The sequence below is a fragment of the Cataglyphis hispanica genome, chromosome 12 (assembly GCF_021464435.1).
Source record: "Cataglyphis hispanica isolate Lineage 1 chromosome 12, ULB_Chis1_1.0, whole genome shotgun sequence".
NCBI classification, from domain to species: Eukaryota; Metazoa; Arthropoda; class Insecta; order Hymenoptera; family Formicidae; genus Cataglyphis; species Cataglyphis hispanica.
The window spans coordinates 2,145,739-2,166,513 of NC_065965.1; the positions used below are offsets into that span (position 1 = coordinate 2,145,739).

At 30.3% G+C, this 20,775-nt stretch overlaps 4 protein-coding genes across 7 annotated transcripts in view; 2 read left to right on the plus strand and 2 right to left on the minus strand.

Annotated features, from left to right (window-relative positions):
* The window catches only part of LOC126853519 (kinase D-interacting substrate of 220 kDa), a 35,188-nt gene extending 26,271 nt beyond the window's left edge, over positions 1-8,917 (minus strand). The window contains exons 1-2 of one of the 3 annotated variants that reach the window (XM_050599342.1): positions 8,776-8,917; positions 7,531-7,603 (exon numbers count right to left, since the gene is read on the minus strand). Coding sequence is in view for 2 of the 3 variants with exons in the window: in XM_050599340.1 (XP_050455297.1) it covers positions 489-638 (150 nt within the window). In the remaining variant the exon portion in view is untranslated. Of the gene's footprint in view, positions 1-488; positions 690-6,161; positions 6,309-7,530; positions 7,604-8,775 lie in introns of those variants that run through there. The other 2 variants (XM_050599341.1, XM_050599340.1) reach the window with 2 other exon arrangements.
* LOC126853526 (tRNA (guanine-N(7)-)-methyltransferase) lies at positions 8,805-10,834 on the plus strand. 2 transcript variants are annotated; one of them, XM_050599354.1, is made up of 7 exons: positions 8,805-8,931; positions 9,476-9,568; positions 9,650-9,774; positions 9,853-10,037; positions 10,137-10,250; positions 10,315-10,416; positions 10,491-10,834. In XM_050599354.1, exons 2-7 carry the CDS (start codon positions 9,483-9,485, stop codon positions 10,617-10,619), a joined length of 741 nt encoding a protein of 246 aa, XP_050455311.1. In that variant the 5' UTR covers positions 8,805-8,931; positions 9,476-9,482; the 3' UTR covers positions 10,620-10,834. The 2 variants fall into 2 exon arrangements, with proteins under 2 accessions (XP_050455311.1, XP_050455310.1); XM_050599353.1 differs by lacking the exon at positions 8,805-8,931 and adding an exon at positions 8,981-9,079.
* On the minus strand, positions 10,741-17,398 carry LOC126853528 (cilia- and flagella-associated protein 65-like). The gene is made up of 18 exons (XM_050599357.1): positions 17,257-17,398; positions 16,932-17,151; positions 16,212-16,477; positions 15,574-15,856; positions 15,177-15,383; positions 14,892-15,096; positions 14,421-14,663; positions 14,042-14,270; positions 13,599-13,955; positions 13,369-13,445; positions 13,020-13,284; positions 12,730-12,945; positions 12,480-12,668; positions 12,126-12,379; positions 11,797-12,049; positions 11,324-11,550; positions 11,021-11,189; positions 10,741-10,965 (listed from the first exon to the last, which is right to left on the minus strand). Exons 1-18 carry the CDS (start codon positions 17,353-17,355, stop codon positions 10,741-10,743), a joined length of 3,984 nt encoding a protein of 1,327 aa, XP_050455314.1. The 5' UTR covers positions 17,356-17,398.
* Positions 17,375-20,670, plus strand: LOC126853525 (uncharacterized). The gene is made up of 4 exons (XM_050599352.1): positions 17,375-17,881; positions 17,994-18,226; positions 18,975-19,257; positions 19,376-20,670. Exons 1-4 carry the CDS (start codon positions 17,503-17,505, stop codon positions 19,837-19,839), a joined length of 1,359 nt encoding a protein of 452 aa, XP_050455309.1. The 5' UTR covers positions 17,375-17,502; the 3' UTR covers positions 19,840-20,670.
* The last annotated feature ends 105 nt before the right edge of the window (positions 20,671-20,775 follow it).

Genomic DNA, 20,775 nt, shown 5'->3' on the forward strand with positions numbered 1-20,775 from the left:
ACATATTGTATATCTTTAATAATGCACATTCACAGTAATATTTAAATAAATATCTCCAAAAATTCGAACGAAATTTTTATAATGTCCTATGTTATTAGACAATTATGTCTAACAATTATGTCTAATAATTGTCTAATAACATAGGTCAATAAAAAAAAATTTTGTCAAGTAACTCTAATGAAAGTAAGTATTTCTTATAGATTTTTGGCCACAAAAAAAACAATGCCGCTCTCCAAATTACTCCAGCACGTTAGGTTTTAAAGTTATTTGAAATTTTAAAATAAAAAATCGCTAGTTTAAAGTTCAAAATAACTTTAAAATCTGATGTGGTGGAACAATTTGGTCAGCGGCATTGTTTTTTGTGGCCAAAGATCTATAAGAAATATTTATTCTGATTAAAGTTACTCGACAAAAATTTTTTTGTCGACTTGTGTAATCATCGGGAAACAAACGATCGCAGAATATACATATTCCTCCGGCAAAGTTACCTCGTGAAACCGATGTTCCAGACGATGCACGATGTTTTGAGGCCGTCCTTTCAACAGAGAAAATTGATTTCTGCGACATTCTGCTGTCCCAGTAACGTGCTTGTAAGTCTTGTCAGAGAGCACTTTGGTCTTCGTTCGCAGATGCGACATTTTTTATAATTTAAGCCTTTTTTCGACAAACTATTCGAATCTCATCTAACGCACAAAAGATTCATTTATCACTTATAATCGTCATGAAAATGATTCGAATAAAAATTCCATTTAAATTCCTCACTATTTACGCACTATAAATAAGCTGTAATTTTGGTATCTTCGATGAAGTGAAAAGAGCTATCCTTTATAGCAAAATAATTTTACGATGATTTTTTACAATGTTGTCCACATTTTAATAATAACGTTACATCATACAGACGTTCACCTCAATTAATTCTCATAATTGCTGAATTAATCGCTTATTCAGTGAGGCGAAATTTAGCAATGCGCGCGTCTTGTCGTGTCGCGACGTCATGCCGAGCCAAATTGAATCTCGAAATTGCGGTTTCCTTCATAATAACGAATGCAGGATTAATCGTCTGCTATATCCGTTTCCTTGACTCTCTTCTCGGTAGCCTTAAGGCTACGGGAATATGCTTAAAGTGCGGTATATGCGACGTATTGTTCTTGTTGTGCGTCACTAATAGCATTTATAATTATCTGATGATTCGTAATCGCGTATGAATATTTCAAGTTGCAACCAATATAAATTTAAAAAAAGGGAGAATATAGAGAATATCGGTTTTCAACTAATCATCAGTTAATTAACAGATTGCAATCATGATTACAAACGATTAATTATATTTAAATACAGTGCCATTAATTTTCTAATTAATTATTAATTAATTATGAACTATTCAAATTTTACTTTCTCATGATTTTAATATAAATTTAATTTAATAACAATTTTTTATATCGTTATAATGAAGTAATGACATACATATATAGATAAAAAATATTTCACTGAGGATGAATAAGCCCCCCTTAAGCTCTTAAAACAATATTATATCCGCTTTTAAAACAGTATATATTTTATCAATATATTTTTTTGAAAAATTCAGTAATAAAATTTATATTAAGTTAAATTATATATATTTTTTATACTGCCTTTCTCATTTTCAAAAATCAAGTTGTTCAAAAATCAAGGCAAGTCACACTGTCATATTCGCGAAAAATCATCGATAGCAATTCTTATAGAGATTACTGTCGTAAACATAGCGATTGTTACTATAGAGTAATAAAAGAGATATCGCTTTTTATAACCTATATCTGTAGCTACGATAAACGGATAGCATTTCGTACACCATATAATATAACAATTTTTAATGATGATAAAACACACTTTTAATGATGATAAAAAATTCACTTCTGATATTAAACATACACATAATCGAAATTTTCATATTGAATATTAAAACAAATTATCAATGATTATCGCGAACGATCGATACCGTGCCTACAATTTCGACAACATCACGATACTGATGAATTAAGGTTGCCGTAATAATCTTGAAGCAGAATTATCCGAGACAAAAAGCGCAACTGGTCGATCATGTGAGAGGATCGATAAATCAGCTGATCCGCGCACTATAGAAATTTGCGTTCTTTCATCGCTACGTTATCACGAGAAAAATGGATACAAATGTGCGTGTGTGAGAGTGTTTGCCAACATTTTTATACATAATATATCTCCTCTTTTGTTAGTTATTTATCATTCCAATCCGACATGTATATCGCATATTTTCAAACCTGATAAGCAGTCGCTACATCTGACAACTGTGCAAAGTATTTTGGATCAATCTATAGAGTATTCCATATATTATTATTTATTTAACAGTAAAATTTTCTTAGATTTTTTTTGTATATTTTACTTTACTATTATCTGACAAAAAGTTAGAAAACTGAATTAAATTAAATTAATATGTAAAAAATTTCATATATATATATATATATATATATATATATATATATATATATATAAAATTTACTAAAATTCAAGAACTTAAGTAATTATTTAATATAAATATAAATATATTTCGAGTTGTTATTATGGAGTATTAATAATGCTAAGTATATGAATCAGTGTTGAATAAGTTCTTCAAAATCGCGAAAATTAACGGGACAATGAGTCATTTCAACGTTAACAAGCGATATAGTCGTATTAGTAAATCACTATATGTATAATATATTAAAAATAAAAAATAATAATTCAAACTTTCACAAAATTATTTTCTTTTTTTGTAATTTTCATATTGCATAGGCATTTAAAGAGACAAAAAAAATGAGAGGCATTACGCAAATGAGATTCGTTTAAGAAATGATGTTTTCTTGGAATAATTCAATTTTACTTTCAAATATGAAATCGAAAAGCAAATTTCAAAAACATTGACCTCTCTGTTGATTCGCGTGCCGCGAATTATTTTCGCACTACTCGGCATCGAGTATTTCACGAGAAGTAAATCGGGTGAATTCAGGTCGCGAATATAGGGCAGGAAAACGATCGAACAGTAAGAGAAGTCCAAGGTACAAGAAATGTAGAAACTAACACTGCTGATTTACAAGCAATCCTTGCAATAATGCTAAACGCTTGAACATTTAACATCGTTTTCATTAAAATTTACGTAATAGTGTTCTCTACCGTCTATTTCATTGAAACATTTCCTTCAATCAAGCTGTTAAAAATCGATTTTGCGAAATACAAGTTAATTTAAAATTTTTAGTTCAAATTATCTTAATTAAATTAAGTATATATATAATTGCAATAAATAAAACTAATAACTTTCAAAATTACGAAATTATATATAATTTCAAGAGAGACTTATCTTCCCAGAAAAATGTTTTATAAGCGTCTTAATGAAAATTTATTAATTAAACAATAATTGCTATTTATGAAAAGTCAATTAAAAAAATTATATTTTTAGAGTAAAAAATTTTTATAAACGATAATTAAATATGTATTTCAATTGCAGTGACAAATAGGAATCAAAATGCAAATTTACCCTCTTCATTTAAAAGTTGTAGAAATTATTTTGTAGAAATTATAAGAACTCTCGTCGCTAATTTAAGGGCGCAATAAAATAGTCGTCGTAAACCACAGTAAAGTAGATCGAGGCCAAGGATCGAAGACTTAGGCTTTTAATCACTCGTTAAACGCGCGCGAAGTAGTTAAGTCACATCATTACTTCGTTATCATTCATGATCGTCATCATCACGATTCTTGATATCACTTTACAAAACATCACGAACTATAAAACTGAAGGTATGTTAATGAGAATGTCTTCTTGATTAGTCATTCTCATCCATGCGATCATCAGGGAAAACTCCCCTGATTTTAGACAATTCTTACAAATCTACTGGCGCACAATGTCATAAAAAATCCGTCACAATTATTGCAAATTATATAGGTTTTATATTAAAATTATATGTAATCTCATTAGCAAGAGAAAATAATTACTAGAAATTTCACGTAATAAATATTAAATTTTACTTTTAAAAAAAGTAGTTCACACATCGATATCACAGAAATATATTATTTATTATTAAATATATTATTGCACATATCGACAAATATATATTCTATTAATCTTTAATTTAATTGATCAATACTTAATTTTTTTAATTCATTGTCTTCTTTTAAATTTATTTACGTTCCACTTTTTCCAATTTATAAATCATCGATAAAATTTCTCATTAAACGACGTGCAAGTATTTTTCGCGCACTGTATGACAAACTATCATCTGTATAATTATGAAATTCAGAACCGTCATAATGAAAATGATCACGAATTGATGATGATAGCTCGATCGTGCGGTTGACTCGCTCGGCTTGGTTTGTACGAGACCGAGCGGCGCAACATCCTTCGCGTACTGCGGTCGAGGGAACAATTGACCGAGGCAACAACACCTGACACTCTCGCGTGTGGACGATTCATCCACGTGGCCGGTACGTTCACCAGGTGGTGCGAGAAAAGAGAGGGAAATACGCACCGCGATACTGACAGACTACGCCGACGACGTCATCTTATCGCGTAGGATGTAGGGAAACTTGAAAAAAATGTCGGCTCCTTTTATCTTTGTTAACATTAAATGTCTTTGGTAAATGCATCCTAGATATTGGCACGTATTTTCGTAGCGCATTTTATTATAAGCTCTTTATGTGTTAAAGTATATATTGAGAGATAAGATTGTATTTTGATGTCAATAAAATGAGAACTTTTATTTATAACGATAAATCTCTTTCTCTGGTGTGAGAGAATACTATACAGTAGAATTATTTTATGTGTATCGTATTCTCACCGCCATATTTAGTATTGGCGATTTAATTTTAGATTTTATTTGATAAATATGAAGTTTTTAATGTCAATAAAAGGATAATTTTTTTTTTAGACGAACACATCTAAAATGTATATTAAAATTATGGACTACGATCTGCAATTTTATGTTTTACAACTTTTTATTTTGGCAAATATCACAAATAATTTAATTCTAATGTAATAAAAATATAATAAATACACTATTTATTAAATATATTAATCATAATAAATAAAAAAATATTTCTGATTTGCAAAAACTATCTATATAAAATAATATTCCACTCTCTTTCTCTTTCGATTTTTCAGTATCTTATCTTGGCAGAATATTTTGAAACAGCCTATTTACATTAAATTATAACAAGATTAACTATCAGAAAAATTTCGTTTCAAAAAGTTTTGAAGTTTTCGAATTATGATTATTTATTCCATTATACGTTTTGATATACCGAATGAATATCGATACCATATGAGAGTTGCGCACTAATCAGAAGTATAAACAGCTGATTGGTAAATGCATCAGTTCTGCTAGACTAAACAAATGTCAATGAGCAATATGTAACATCGCCGACATATATTTACAGCGGGAATGGATAACGGCGGATACCGTAAACGTCTGCCCGCATGTTTTCGAGACAACATCGGAAATTCGTTGTCTGAATAAAGAAAAAAAAGAAGAAAATGTTATTGACTGAATTATACCAAAGCGTAGTTTGATAGCAATCTATTTCTGTAATGTATGCAATATGGAAAAAAGAAAAGTAGTTAATCAGAATCATAAGAATTTAAAAAGTTAAATTTCTTTAATTTCAAATTTTGAAAAATATGATCAGCAATTTTTTAAACATAAACACAAACAGTGACAGACTGATATTATACAAAGATATATAATTGAATTTGTCAAGTTGAATTTTCATTATTATTTGCTACACAAGAACGTTATTTTTTTCGCATAAATTGGCATAATAATCGTGAATTGCCATACCTAGAAAAATATTGGATAAACCATGTTTTATAATAATCAGTATCAGCAATCTCTCTTTTTTTCTCATATGTGCAATATGTGCACAAACGCTTGGCTTGTTTATTCTTTAACAACGGAAATACGTGGAAAAATATATATGTGAAACGATGTTTTTTTAGCTGTCATGGTAAAGTCTAATATTATTTTTTATTTCGAAATAATCGATAATAATCTTAATTAAGAAATGTAATACATTGTAGCTCTCGAAACAAATACTGATGTGTTAATTATTCTCGTGTATATTGTTTTAACTTAATTTATTTTTAATTTACAATTATGGAAATTATCAGTTTTAAAACTATTTACCAAATCAGAATCCGAATTAGAGTTGAACCACGATTTAGGATTCCAAGAAGATATGTTCCGTTTTGGAGACGTAATAATAGTAGTCCGAGATCCGGACAGCGATTCGTCTTGATGCGACATTTTCGGCGAACAAATGTATTATCAATTCGCTGATGATTTCAACGACCGCTAAAGTCGTATCATCCGGTTTATATTTACATGTGATCGCTCAATAACGTTATCATATTCAGCTCTTGCGAATATTCACATGAATCAGTGATTCTCAAACAATGCTCCGATAACGTAAAAATAATTTATGCACGATCATATTATAATTTTCAAAATTAAATTTATCTAAAGAAACTAGAGTTATCTATAACAATTGATTATCTAAATATAAAATTTTTAATAATATTAAAAAGCGCGTTCATGAAATATATATTATATATTATACATATATATATATATTTATCTAAATATTTTTTGTTATAATATTTTTCACATGTATAATATATAATATACTTTTTAATTGATATTTTTCTATTAATTTGTTTCTTTAGATTTTGCAATTAATAAATATTAAATGACAAATATAGTCATAAAACTATTAATACGCTTCTATTAATTTTGCATCGTTAATTGTAATGTTTACGCAAATACAAAAGTTGCATTCGACAGTTCTGTACTTGATGTACATAGATTAATCGATGTGCATCAATAAATGTGGCATACAAATCGAGTAAACACATGTAATAGATACGTGCTTGTTGCTGATTATTCCCATCAATTTAATATATCGATGATTGAAGAGTACACATCAATTATGTTATGCAATTTTCTTGGAATTCATCAATGTGTATGCAATCGATATATCGTGTTTAATCATTTCCACGTGAATAAATCACGTTCGAATAAATACAAACATTAGTTTAACATTTGAGACTCATTAATTTAATTGAATCTTTTAATAGCACGTGTTGTCTAATGATGTAATTATTCGTAAGTTATGCGAATATTATGTTTATTAGTCATAAACATTGATTATATCAATGCAAATAAAAAATCCATTACCCAATTAACCAATTATGTTCAAATATTCCAATTTTATCTTATAGTAGTATTAAATAATTATTTATTTAGTGTATTTAATGTTTTTTATAGTATTTAATAATTATTTAATGTTTATCATATTAAATCTCATCTGTATAGAAACTATGAAGGGAAGAACTCCTTATCAATTCACGTTCAGGATATATGCAATCCCGGATGTTATCAGGATTTGTGATAATAAATAGAGCTGATAAAACATGATCGTTTCGCTTTCGCATTGCGTGCTATCGAATTAACATGCCGATTAGCCGAGTGATCAAAAAATATTGTGGTGACTTACCGATTGAAATAAAAGATCGTTCTCTCGGAAAATCCGATAACGTCATGAATAATAAAGTTGCTTTCTCGTGCACCTAAACATAAGAAAAACGAGAAATAAAATAGCTATCCAAAAATTTATATTCTCTATACTCTATGGGATATTATATTTAGATAATATTTTTTTGTCTTCTCCACAAATCGTGTAAACTTAAGATTCCCTGTGGACCGCAAATACTCCATGTTGAACTTTCCGTTCAGACCGTTTCATATTTTCGCTATTAATAAAAATGTAACATTATCATAAAATATTTTATAAAATTATGTATTTTTTATGTCTAAATATATATAATGCCGTTATTACACCATGAAGCGTATATGCCCTATGTTGTATAGCGATCTATTTAAGTATTCTTGTCTCAAGTTTCATATGTCAAGATTGTTATTTCATTGTCGCATGAGTCTAACAAGCACTTGATTACAGTCATATGACGTGTGGCAATATATAATTAAAGAATAATATGATAATACGAGTAAATAAAACACATACATTTATATTTATAAAACAATCTTCATATAGTAATATATATGACATATTTAACTCTTTCTATTATTTTATAGAAATCATGTTATAGATTTGCATGTTTTTTGCTTAATTTTTTCGTTACATTTTTTATGGATAATAATCATTTTTATGTGCAGTCTCTTATAAATATATTTAGACAAAATTATTAATTTCAATAACATATGAGGTACATTCGACTCCTGTGATATGAACAGAAAGTACAAAATCGGTTTAACACGTAATGTTACATAAATATTTTATGGCATTCGCATATAGAAAAAGACTGATTCGTATAATTTATCTTGTTAAAAAATTCACAAGATTTTGCGTCAAGTTGTTGAAAAAATAATCAACACGACTTAAATCCCACATGTATTATACTAATTGAATATATATAACGTTCATGAATTTCTACTATATAATATTTTACGTACTCCTGATTGATATCAGGAATGACATGTAATTGATGAATCCGATGAGACTTTTTGTCATCGTAATTCCATTTTTATATTACATTTTTAATCTAATAAAAAAGTTAGGAATATCCATAAGTAAATAATCATGAAACGAAGATAACCGCGCGTTTGTGAGAACACACGTATGTACGCATGTATGTGCGTACGTGTACGCACGTTGAATAATCACGATTCTCATCACAAAGGAATATCATCGCAGAATGGAGATCCCTAATCCTAACCTCACCTGGGAGGATCCCGCTATTCTCCGAGGTCCTCCGCTCTTCAACCGGCGACGGCGTCAACTCACATACGTTACATAAGCACCGCTCTCACTCGCGATTACATTTTATTGATGTCGCAAGATCACGGCGAACGAAAAAAAAAACGTGTGCACTATAAAGTAAGGAGAATACAGAGCGCGAAGAGATACCCGCTTCCTTCGTTTCTTTTCTCCGTTCAACTCCGTTAGTGCCACTATTAGCTGCCAGGCGGTGCGCGCCTCGCATCGATCAGCTGATCACCCGCGACCCGCGCACGTGCGCTTATGTGTCAGTTACGTACTTTTTTATATTTTAAATATATATAATAAATATATATTTATTAATACTCAAGTTTTTTTATTATAAAAAAAATTATAGAAAGATGTAATCAGATGCAGAAAAAAATGAATTTATTACATTGTTAAGTCTCATTTTTTGTGTACAGTCTTTTTTTTTATTGCATATTCTACATCTTTTCTTCGTTTTAAAACCAAAAACATACTTATAATTAGCTAGAGTGGAAAATTAAGTTTAATTACAAAGTATAGTTTGTATAATTAATAAGCACATTTTGTGTATAATATTGTACGTAACCTCTTAAAATATACACGCGTGAACCGTGTTATTGATGTATTGTATTAGCGAAAGAAGAATTAAATAAGCATTTAATTAAAAAATATTTAGCGGAATCATGTCGACGACACTGGCACTACCGCAAAAGAAATACTATAGACAACGCGCACATTCAAATCCAATAGCTGATCATTGCATTGAATAGTGAGTGGAATTTTGTCATGTTTTTCATCAATTTTTAAAATTACATAAGTTATTTTGTATCATTTATTATTTACATTACAGTCCCATAAAACCAGAATTAATGGATTGGAGTACCTTGTATCCACAATATTTTTCCAATAATACTGAGGAGACACAGAAACGCGTAGAGTTTGCAGATGTTGGTTGCGGCTATGGAGGATTACTAGGTAATTTATCTTTTGTAATTTAAATAAGTAATCTAATATATTTTATTGACAAATCAAAATAATAAATCAATTTTCCAGTTGCTTTATCACCAATGTTTCCCAATAATCTAATACTTGGTATGGAAATCAGAGTAAAAGTATCAGATTATGTTATGGATCGCATTGCTGCCTTACGTTCGCAAAACCCTGGTCAATATCAGAACATTGCCTGCTTGAGGACGAATGCCATGAAATATCTGCCAAATTATTTCTTCAAAGGACAAGTAAAGATAAAAGTCTTTGCCTGATATATATATAGAAAAATATAAAAGTTTGATAAATATGATATAGTTTCAATTAATTAGCATTCTTAATTTGTATAGTTAAAGAAGATGTTTTTCCTGTATCCAGACCCACATTTCAAAAAATCAAAACATAAATGGAGGATAATAAACAAGTCTTTATTAGCAGAATATGCTTATGTGTTAGCAGAAGGAGTAAGTGTGTTGTTTAATTTTTTATATTAATATTATGGAATCTAATTTTTATTATTATATGTAGGCGATTGTATACACTGTAACAGATGTGAAAGATTTGCATCAATGGATAGTTCAGCACTTTCAAGAACATCCATTGTTTAAAGAAGTTGCTAAGGAGGATTTGGTAAATATTTACAGCTATTTATAGCTATTTATTTTTATATATGGAAATGCTAAACAAGTTTTATGTTAATATAGATGACAGATCCTATAGTGGAAAAATTATATGAAAGCACTGAGGAAGGTCAAAAAGTAAGCAGGAACAAAGGAAATAAATTTTTGGCTATATTTAAAAGGATTGCAGATACTTACATTGCAACGAGCTAGCAGTGGCAGTTGTATATAACTGTATACATATATTAACATATCTGACTACCATTATATGGCAAAAGATATTCTTGATTGTTCGTCTTCAGTATTTGCTGATTTTGGTGTCACATAAAAATCTTCATCGTGACATAACAACTGTTTTTCTAAAACAAATTGCAACGATTAAAACAATTAAGCAATGTTTTCTTAAAATAAAATATAATATTTCGATACCTTGTTTGGCTATCTTTCTTCTATTCATGCCAGATATTATGTTCAAATAGTTTTTATGTCTGATATCTTTATGCTGAATTAGATGCGCTGTCTTTAAAGCAAACTCTTGGTGCAGTATAATGAATAACATCTGAAAAAAGAGTTGATTGACAGAGTGCTCTTCTTTACTAGAAATAACATCTTACTCTTTCTAATATACGATTGATTAATGCTCGTGGAGATGAAATATACGATCTTCGTATCAATCTTTTTCTTTCGTATAAATTCATTGTGAATTGTGAATAAAACAAATTTGATTCATTCCGCAATATATCTTGCATAATGTTTTTAAATATTTTGCTGTTGACTATTTCCCTAAAAAATATAATGAAATATATCAAATAACATAATAAATATTAAATGACATGAAATTAGAATTCTCATAAATAAATCTTATAAATAAATTACAAGTCTAAATTTTTTACTCATTATGGAATTACGAAATTTACCATAATAGACCTTCTATAATAAATGAAGATCGATTAATATCCTTTTTCCCGAATGTTAATATCTGTCTATCATTTTTCTCGATGCATATTCTCTTTGGAGGTGCATTTATTAATTCATCCATTAAACTAATTTTTAGAAACTTATCTTCCATGCTATATATAGAACATCGAATCGTTATGGTTTTATAAAAGGTTTGAGGTTTCTCCAAAACTTTCATTAATGGTTTCTAAAAACAAAAAAGATGAGGTGAGATGTTTAAAAAAAAGACTTCTTGAAGCTTATATAATTTGTGTCTCCCGTTCAATTTTCAATAAATTTTATTTGTGGAATTTTCTCTTGAATCTTGAATCTTTTCGAATATTATCAAATGCTTAAGATTTTACAAAGAGAGAATTTCTATATTATATATATACATACATATATATATATATATATATATATATATATATATATATATATATATTTTGCTTACTGGAACGCTGACGCCTTTTTCTGTAATAGTAAATTGCCCTTTTAATTCTCGAGACATATCTTCTAACTTGTACACACTTCTCTGATAGGCTCGTCTTTGACTGGTATTAATAAATTCGCACGGAATGTTAAGATCAATTACGCAAGGATATTCTTCGGTATTTATAGCTACCTGAAAACTTTTAACAGACATTGGTTTTATCAAACCTTTTTGTGGATGAACTTCCACGTGAATTACTCCGGGAATATCATTTCTGGAAGAAAAAAATAAATACTTATTTCATTTTCCAATAAATAACCTTGTTCATAGTTTAATTTAAAGCATTAAACCTCTTCCATTCAAAAGCGAGTACATCTTGCACTAAATTATTATGCATCATAATCATTTTTATTACGTGACTATGCGTAGCTACGTGCAAAATATCTATACAGTCAGCATTAAAGTATATAGGAATATCATCGTCGATGTCATGTGATTCGGATGGTATATATTCTCCAATTGCTGCTGGTTTATGCGGCAAAGAAGATTCGCCTTCCAATATCAGTTCTTCTTCTTCATCGCCCAGAGTCAGGCATAATCTGCCCTGTTCAAACGAAAAGAAATAATTGTATATTTTTGAGCTTGGAAAGAGAAACAAATTATTTGTTTTCTTTTCATTAAGTTTGTTGTATATAATGACAAACCTTAAATGTGCCAAATTGTCGTGGTTGAAATTTTAAAAGGATCGGCACAGAAGATTGTGGATTCACGATTGCATATCGAGTCGCACAGGAAAAAACCTCATAACAGTATTGCTGATTTATTTCGCGCACCGTTCTGGGATTTACAGAGAATGGGATGCTGTGATTTGTACCATTATGCACCCAACATACCTGAAAAATTTTCACACTACGTGTTATAAGCGTTATATTATATTTAAATGAAAATAATAACCTGATAAATAGGACTTTTATCTCCCAAGTAAATATGCTGAAACTTAAAATGCGTGCCGTTTAAAAGATGAAGCTTATTAACAGAACTGGATAATCCTTCGATCACTATGAGGAAAAAAATATGACGATTATTTCCAAGGTCTAAGTCCCATTTGGATTCAGTCTTTCCTAGTAATACGTAATGCAGCTCTAGAGTTATCCAGTTTTCTTCTCCTGGCTGCATGTTATTAAAATATATATGAAATAATGACACACCCAAATTAATGATTAAATAATTATGTAATGTTATACTTTAAGATTTCCTGTTTTTGGTTGTACAGAGCACACTTTCCTATGCAAACAATCGTATTTTGCACGTTGCAACGAGAAGCCTTTAAAAATGGGTCGGCAAGAACACAACTGCACTCTTTTAATATTCCACGAAGCAATCACTGCAGTTACATTTCTTAAAAGTAATTTTATAATAAAGGGACTTTCATGTAAGATCATCGCCGGAAAGTTTATGTACAGTGTTTGTGATGTTTCCGCTTGTAAATCTTGAAGTAATGTATTGAATCTAAGATTAAAAAATTTATAATCTATATGTTTATATAAAAGTAAAATTATCGAGATTGCAAAGATGACATAAAATTTAGCATACATATTTATCTTCATCAGCTTCCAAAGAAAAGCTTTACTCATATCTGGGTAAGGCCCGTAACATTGTAAATTTGTCACCTATTATTTATATACAATTTGTGTATATATAAATTATTATACATATAGTATATTATTAAAATGTATTTTTATTAATAAACTGTTAATGCCTCTCTATTTTTTTAAATAGCATTATTTCGAATTATAATTTGAAACAATGCTATGCGTACTTACTTTTAAGGTGGGTAACACGCATAAAGAGCACAATTTGCAGATATTTCTTGGCATCTGATTCGGAATTAATGCAATTGTATTAATATTTAATCTCACAAAATATTGAAGAAAAAGTTCGTAATATCCCGGTGTAGTGGGTGTAAGAGAAACGGTGATCATTTTATCTTGTCCGGCGAAAACGGTGTCCATAATCGGCTGTATTTTTACATCGTGTTCTATGTTTCCGATCGGCCAATTACAATGGCTACACGTTATCTCGTAATGAATGTCTACCGGACTCAAGTTAAATATATGAAAATTTAATTCCTTTGTAGCTTTGTACGCTTGAACTCCGAAATTTAATTCATCGGGTGCTGACTAAATATATAATAATATGCATTACGGAAATTATTTAATTTGTATCCTTCTTATTAGCTAATTTTTAAAATTTTTTAAATTTTTACCACAAGGTAACCAGACTCGCAGCTTCCTATTACGTGTAGTGTAATGCAGACGCTGGGTCCAGTGGGAATTTTGTCTCTCAATATAAATAAAATACACTTTACGTCAAATTCATAGTTCCCAATTGTAGCAGGGCAAAATATCCACTCGAGAAAGAAGATATCATTTGAGAAAATTTTATTATTTTTATTTCGAATCTGTAGTTCAGGTGTCATGTTAACAAACTCATAACTAAAAAATTGATATCAATAATTAAATTATAAAAAGGATTTTAATGATAAACTGATAATACTCAGAATAATACTCCTAATTACTTTTTAAGAGCAATAAGAGATAAATAATGGCACATATTAATATTTTAATATCATTATAAATATTTACTTTATTGTATGCCGAGTAATATTTCGCATATAGAATTGTTGTGGTTCTTGACAATTTGGAAATGTCGGCGCAAACCTCACAATTTGATCACGGAAACTGACATTAGCGCATTCTGCAAATCCTCGAAAATCTATGAAATACTCCGATTTTGTATTTCCGTTGAAATGTATCGCCCAACGCTCTACATAAACGCGTTCGTTGTCAATACCGGGTAACATACCGACTACAATAATCTGATAATCTCTAGAAAAGATCACATAATATGTCTTATTGATCGAAAAAGTATTGAACGTTAAGAATATTCATTAAATATTGTATACAAATGTCTTGTATAATAAATATAAAAATCATGATCGTCGCTCTAAATTTATACCTAACTATGTGCAATATATATATACAAATGCAATAATTTCTAATCTAAATCCGAATAATAATTTGGACAATATTAAATTTTATGTTAAATACACGTACTTATGAATTATTCCCATCATCGGCTTCACGAAAAAATGGCTCGATGTCGGCGGTATAAAGCGATACATCAATGGTAAGTGTCCAAATTTTTTAATCAGAAACGTGGTGTAAATCGGAAATGATGGTAAGCAAGGCGGCATTTTGACTATGTGAGGTATTTCATACTGGGGGATCCAGCCATCGGAACAAATAGGAAAGGAATGACCTGTAAAAAAGAACGTATAACATTGCCGTCAAATTAAAATAATCGCAGCATTATGCAAAAGTAACGGAAAATATATGCACCAATTAATCGCACAGATGTAATTACAGGAAATACAACATTTTCCTGATAAAAAAGATTTTCTTGCTGATCGGTGAAAACATATCCGATGAATTCTCGCGCAAATAAATTGCTCCCTTTGTCTGGACTAAATGTGACTTCGAATAGAACTGTCTGACCCGCTGGTACTTTCGTGATAACGGGTATTATGTCAAAAATTTCTTCAATATCTATACATAATCTGATATTAATTGTCGATAAAAGAAATAGAAAAATAAATCAATGTACTTATAATTATATAATTATAAATTAATTATATTTAATTTATAATTATCGTGATACTTAGATAATCTTGAAAAGAAAAGAAAAAAATTATGTATGACAGCTATCCTCATATACATTATGATTGAGGGATGAAACCTTGGTCCCATTTAATTAATACGTCAGATCGAGTGTGATTAGTAAGACAGAGAGTTTCTGAAATTTTTTGCGTAGTATTTTCTGTCAAATCAGCTTGACCAAAATCGATGTAGTTTTTCGATAAAGAAATCGCAGGTACATCTTGCGCAGCGACGATAGTGTCGCTCATGTAGCTTTCGAAGCCATTCTTTAATTTTTCAGGATAATTAAAGCGATTCTGTATATTTATTTTATGTAATAACATCGAGCTGCAGTAACCGTATACTTCTATAATAATCGGTCTCTGTAATTCAAAAAAGGTAATCATCTGAATATTTTATATGGTAATATATAAGGTAAAAAGTTATTTTTTTTTTTTTATTGATGACAAATATTATCATGTATTCCTGATTAAAGAGTAAGGAAATAATTTCTATTCTATAATTTCTATTTTATAATTATATATATATATATATATATATATATATATATATATATATATATATAATATATATGAGAGATAATATGGACAATTTATTAAGAATTACTATCAATTCAAAATGCTATTCATGGCATCATTGATACGCAGAGATTTACATCATGTTCGTTTAATTTTAATTCAAGTTTTAATTTATTAAAAATCTAAATCTTCTCATTACGTGATTTAGGATTAAACACGGCAAGTGGCACGTGTAGATTCCAGCTTCCTGAGGCGCGAAAGTGATCATTACATATTTACGAGAATGAGAACCGATGCATCCTTGCTTCGTGTCAACTTTAAATGATCTTTGCGTCAGATCGATGTCGAACATAAAAATTGCCATGGCTTTGGAATCATTAACGAGTTTGATCCGTTTCTTTATCTCGCGTTTCTCGCTTGTGCATATCATAATTAATCTCGTTGTGGACAAGGAAATTACAGGTCCTAGATATATTATTATCTACATCATAGATGTTGATATTCATTCAATGTAAACATTATCTTAATCATATAAGACCAAAAAAAAACACTTCTCAGCATCCAGATAATTAATAATTCATAGCCATTTGCAATTCATTCGACGAAATTAAGCAAAATGTTTTTAGACTTATTTAAGTCTTAAAAGATGGCATTTACCTTATCACATCTCGACTTTTAAATAGAAAAGATAATACCGTGATTAAATAAACATTTTCAAAAAATTAATGTCAATCAATTTTTTTAGCGATCTAACTTCTTATTTTGAAATATATATATATATATATATATATATATATATATATATATATATATATATATTATATTAAGCATTTCTTTAGAGCTCGAGCCTTTATAAATTCTCTAATAATGAAAAATAATCCAAATCACATACTGATTATATTGATTAAAAATTTCATACCGATACACATTCCACAAACTTTAATTTCCGCTCGTTCTCCAACGGAATCCACGATCGTAAAGTAATCTATGTTTACGGAGGACGGCACGAACGGTCGATAGTATATTTTGCACTTGTAAATTTGGCCTGGAAGCAAAGACCACGAATAGCTACATAATTCGAATACATGGTCCAGAGGATTAGTAGTAGCATCTCTTCGAGCTTCATAAATCTGCTCCATCTACAATTTCATTCAATGTTAATCGTGAATTCACAATGTTGCGAATCTTGCGATCTTTCATGCAACGATACACTTGGACATTAAGAAATCAAATAATATACTAACGCAACTTTCGTTGATTATCTCTATCCACTTGATAGCCGTAGCGTCCACTTCCACTTCGCCAAATTCTACGTAAATTTTTCTCGGCCCTTCGCAGCACATTATCCTTTGCTTCTATTATATCCGATTATCAATTACAATTATTTCTCTCTTCTTTCAAAGTGAAGTTGCGCTCCGAGAAAACGTGCCGCGACATCTTTCGAGATCTCGATCGCGTGATCGATATCGCGAACTCAATGACGTTCTCGGATGACGTCACGACTTGTTTTGGTCCCTCTCCCGCTTTCCTATCGCGAAGAGTGGATGACGCATTTCTCGGTAACGACGTCGCAGATCTGCTCCGGGCTTTCCGCTGCTCGATTTCACGAAAATAATCTCACGCAGAATTTCTGTCGCCGCGCGACAGAAAGGAATAGACAGCGTTTCGTCATCCACAGCGTCATCCGTGCGACTGTTTCTCACGTTCTGCATATATGGCTTTGTGACACTTGCGAGCCACGCGCGCGAGTCGCACCCCGAAGAAAAAAAAAAAAAATGATCCAGCCACGCGCCTCGTCGAGCGTCGTCTGCCTCCTGATCGCGATCGCGCATCTCTCCACGTGCACGCGTTACAACAATTACAACGAGTGTAAGTTCTCAAGTTCGGCCTGCGAAGATTTATCGCGAGAATGGCATGGCATTCCTTAATGTGTGCGGGCTCTCGTTTCTAACCTCACCTTCCGTGTACTTTTTTCCCGTAGATTCTCTTGAAAGTGAGAAGTTCTGTCATCCTTTGAACAAGAAGCACACGCACGACTTACGCAATGGTACCGCGGCGATCGTCACGTCGCATCACATATTCGATCGTTGGATCGTCAAAGGCGATCTTAAGTGCACGTTCACCTTCAAGACCGCGAGGAACGAGGGCCTCTTCGCGGTTATCCACAAAATGTCTTTTCGACGTATCGGTAATCAGTGTTTGGATTATGTACGGGTAAGTTGATGGATGATGAACCCGATAATTTTCGGAGCAAATCTAATTTTCCCTTTATTATCAGTTTAATCAATCTTTGCACTGACATCATTTATCTTTCTATAGAATAAAATATGTTTGATAATAAAATTATTTTCATATTTTATATCGCAAACATTATATTAGACTTCAATGGTTTGCAGATACATTTAAAATAGATTGCTAATTTTTATAAAATTACAATAAAATTATATATATTTATATAATATATATTAATATATACAGTTCATTTATATCTAAGAAGTGTAACTGTAGTTAATCTTCCATTACATTCAGCTTTAAAAACATCTCTCTTGAAGATCCAATAGTAATTATTTAGCACTACATATTTAGTTAGCATTTATGTATGTGTCTTGTATGATATAGTTTCAAGAAAAAAAAATTTAATTTCCTCAATACACTTTAAGAATATAGAAATATATAAGAAACATGAAAAATATTACATGTGACAAAAATTAGATTTATTTAATCAATAATTCTGAAAATTTGCAGAAATTATATTTTAAAAAATTTTAAATTAAAAGATTAATTTTCTCGATTTATTAAAATGATAGATAAATGTATCTGCAAACCATTGAAGTCTAATATAATGTTTGCGATATAAAATATGAAAATAATTTTATTATCAAACATATTTTATTAAAATCGTATTTTGATTTAATTAAAATTGGCACTTGCAACATTAAACTTTTAATAAGTATTTTATTAGTTTAAGAGATCCGACGGTTATTATACGAACGAGTTCTGTGGAGAAATAGATCGCCAATCAATGTCTTTTCCGGTTCTTGAATCTGAAGATAATTCACATAATATGGATGATACCCTGCTGCAATCACATGACAAATATGCCGAGTTTGATGCCATTAAGAAATCGAAAACATTTTCAATTGAACCTGTTATAACAGAATTCGAAACAGAGATATTCATCTCCAAGGAGAGATTGTTGGATGGAGAATATCTGGATCTTAGTATAGTTTACACTCCATGCAGAAGTATGTTTTTCATCCTATATATATATATATATATATATATATATATATATATATATATATATATCAAATGTAACAAATATATATAAATTACAGATCTTGTTTGATGATTCATTTACAGGTTGCAAGAAGGTGGATCCCGAACGATACAAACCAGTTGGATATAATGTTTGCATTCGCAAGGAATACCTGTGCGATATGATTTACAATTGTCCGCTCGGTATTTGTTCGGACGAATTTAATTGCTCACATACAATCACCGATCGGTTTCCCAGAGACGACACTGCCACAAAAGTCACTGTAGGAGCAGTCACTACCATGATTCTCTGCTTCATCATTTTCATCATGTGTCTGTGGATTTGCAAGAAATCTCGCAAGTTGTGCTGGTCATCGGATTGCGCCGGTCCGAACATGTGTTCGCGACCGAATTCCTTGCCGGACGCGGACGTAGGTCTGGGATCTAATCGCACCGTACCTACGGCTCCTATGCTGGAGGTCGCGGTGTCTTCCCCGGTTGTGAACAAGGATCTGCCTCCCAGTTACGACTCGTTATTCCCTGAACAGAGTAATCCTGCCAGATTGTAAGTTATTGAATCTGATTAGAATTAAGCGCGTTGAATATGTCGCCTAATGTTTTAATTAGGCGTTATTTTGCATACATCCACGTGATGTAAATTAAGTTGTTCTTTTTCCTGCACATATTTGTTCCACAAAGTGTGAACAAATTTCGATTGAAAATAAGAGGGCCTTGATAAAAAAAAAAAATAATGTGTATCTAGCACCAATTTTGATATCGCGTGCCAACATGAGCTGAATGATATAACTTCAGAATATTATTGATATTACAGACAAAACATAATCGAGAGACGGAATTGTAACAAATATGTATAATAGATACTATTTTTTAGCAACGAGTTTTATTCTCGGACGAATTCTCATTTCATGTCCCTCTTGTGAAGAAGAAGAAAGCCCTTAAAAATCAACTAATGTTTTGCATATGTCAATTTTGATAAATTTGACCAATGTGCGATCAGCCTTCACAATCAAAGCGCTCTATTATCTATATACAGTTACATTACTACATTGTACTTCTATCATACTAACATCATGTTTATTTTTTATATATTGGTGAGATTACATGGAATGCACGGTTAATACCTAATTCGGTTAAGTTTTGTTTTTTCTTATGTATAACTTTAAGTTTGAGAATTTCGATGTTTAGTATTATTTTTTAATAAATATTAAAGAAAATCTATATTGCAAGAAGTTTGCTCATTAATCAACAAAAGAACATAATCATGAAATTGCTTTTTGATATTTAACAAAATATAAATTTGCTACTTCTTACATCAAGATATCGATGCAGTATTTTTTAAATATGTTAATTAAATCTAAAGTTATTCCTTATTGGTTAACTTTGCTCGTTTAAATTATTATATACTATCATATTTGTATTAATATTGGGCAAGAAAAGTAAATTGTAACTATTTCAAGGAAAATAATCCAATGGGATCTATTGTG

What these genes read in the sequence shown, in the direction of transcription:
- LOC126853526 (XM_050599354.1), top strand. Translation starts at nt 9,483, where the DNA reads ATGTCGACGACACTGGCACTACCGCAAAAGAAATACTATAGACAACGC. An exon ending in ATTATTTCTTCAAAGGACAA is followed by an intron (nt 10,038 to 10,136) that starts GTAAAGATAAAA and finishes TAATTTGTATAG; the next exon opens with TTAAAGAAGATGTTTTTCCT. An exon ending in AAGTTGCTAAGGAGGATTTG is followed by an intron (nt 10,417 to 10,490) that starts GTAAATATTTAC and finishes ATGTTAATATAG; the next exon opens with ATGACAGATCCTATAGTGGA.
- LOC126853528 (XM_050599357.1), bottom strand. Translation starts at nt 17,355, where the DNA reads ATGTGCTGCGAAGGGCCGAGAAAAATTTACGTAGAATTTGGCGAAGTG. An exon ending in GCGTGTTACCCACCTTAAAA is followed by an intron (nt 13,446 to 13,598) that starts GTAAGTACGCAT and finishes TATAAATAATAG; the next exon opens with GTGACAAATTTACAATGTTA. An exon ending in TCAATCGTATATTAGAAAGA is followed by an intron (nt 10,966 to 11,020) that starts GTAAGATGTTAT and finishes CTCTTTTTTCAG; the next exon opens with ATGTTATTCATTATACTGCA.
- LOC126853525 (XM_050599352.1), top strand. Translation starts at nt 17,503, where the DNA reads ATGACGTCACGACTTGTTTTGGTCCCTCTCCCGCTTTCCTATCGCGAA. An exon ending in TTACAACAATTACAACGAGT is followed by an intron (nt 17,882 to 17,993) that starts GTAAGTTCTCAA and finishes TTTTTCCCGTAG; the next exon opens with ATTCTCTTGAAAGTGAGAAG. An exon ending in AGTTTACACTCCATGCAGAA is followed by an intron (nt 19,258 to 19,375) that starts GTATGTTTTTCA and finishes ATTCATTTACAG; the next exon opens with GTTGCAAGAAGGTGGATCCC.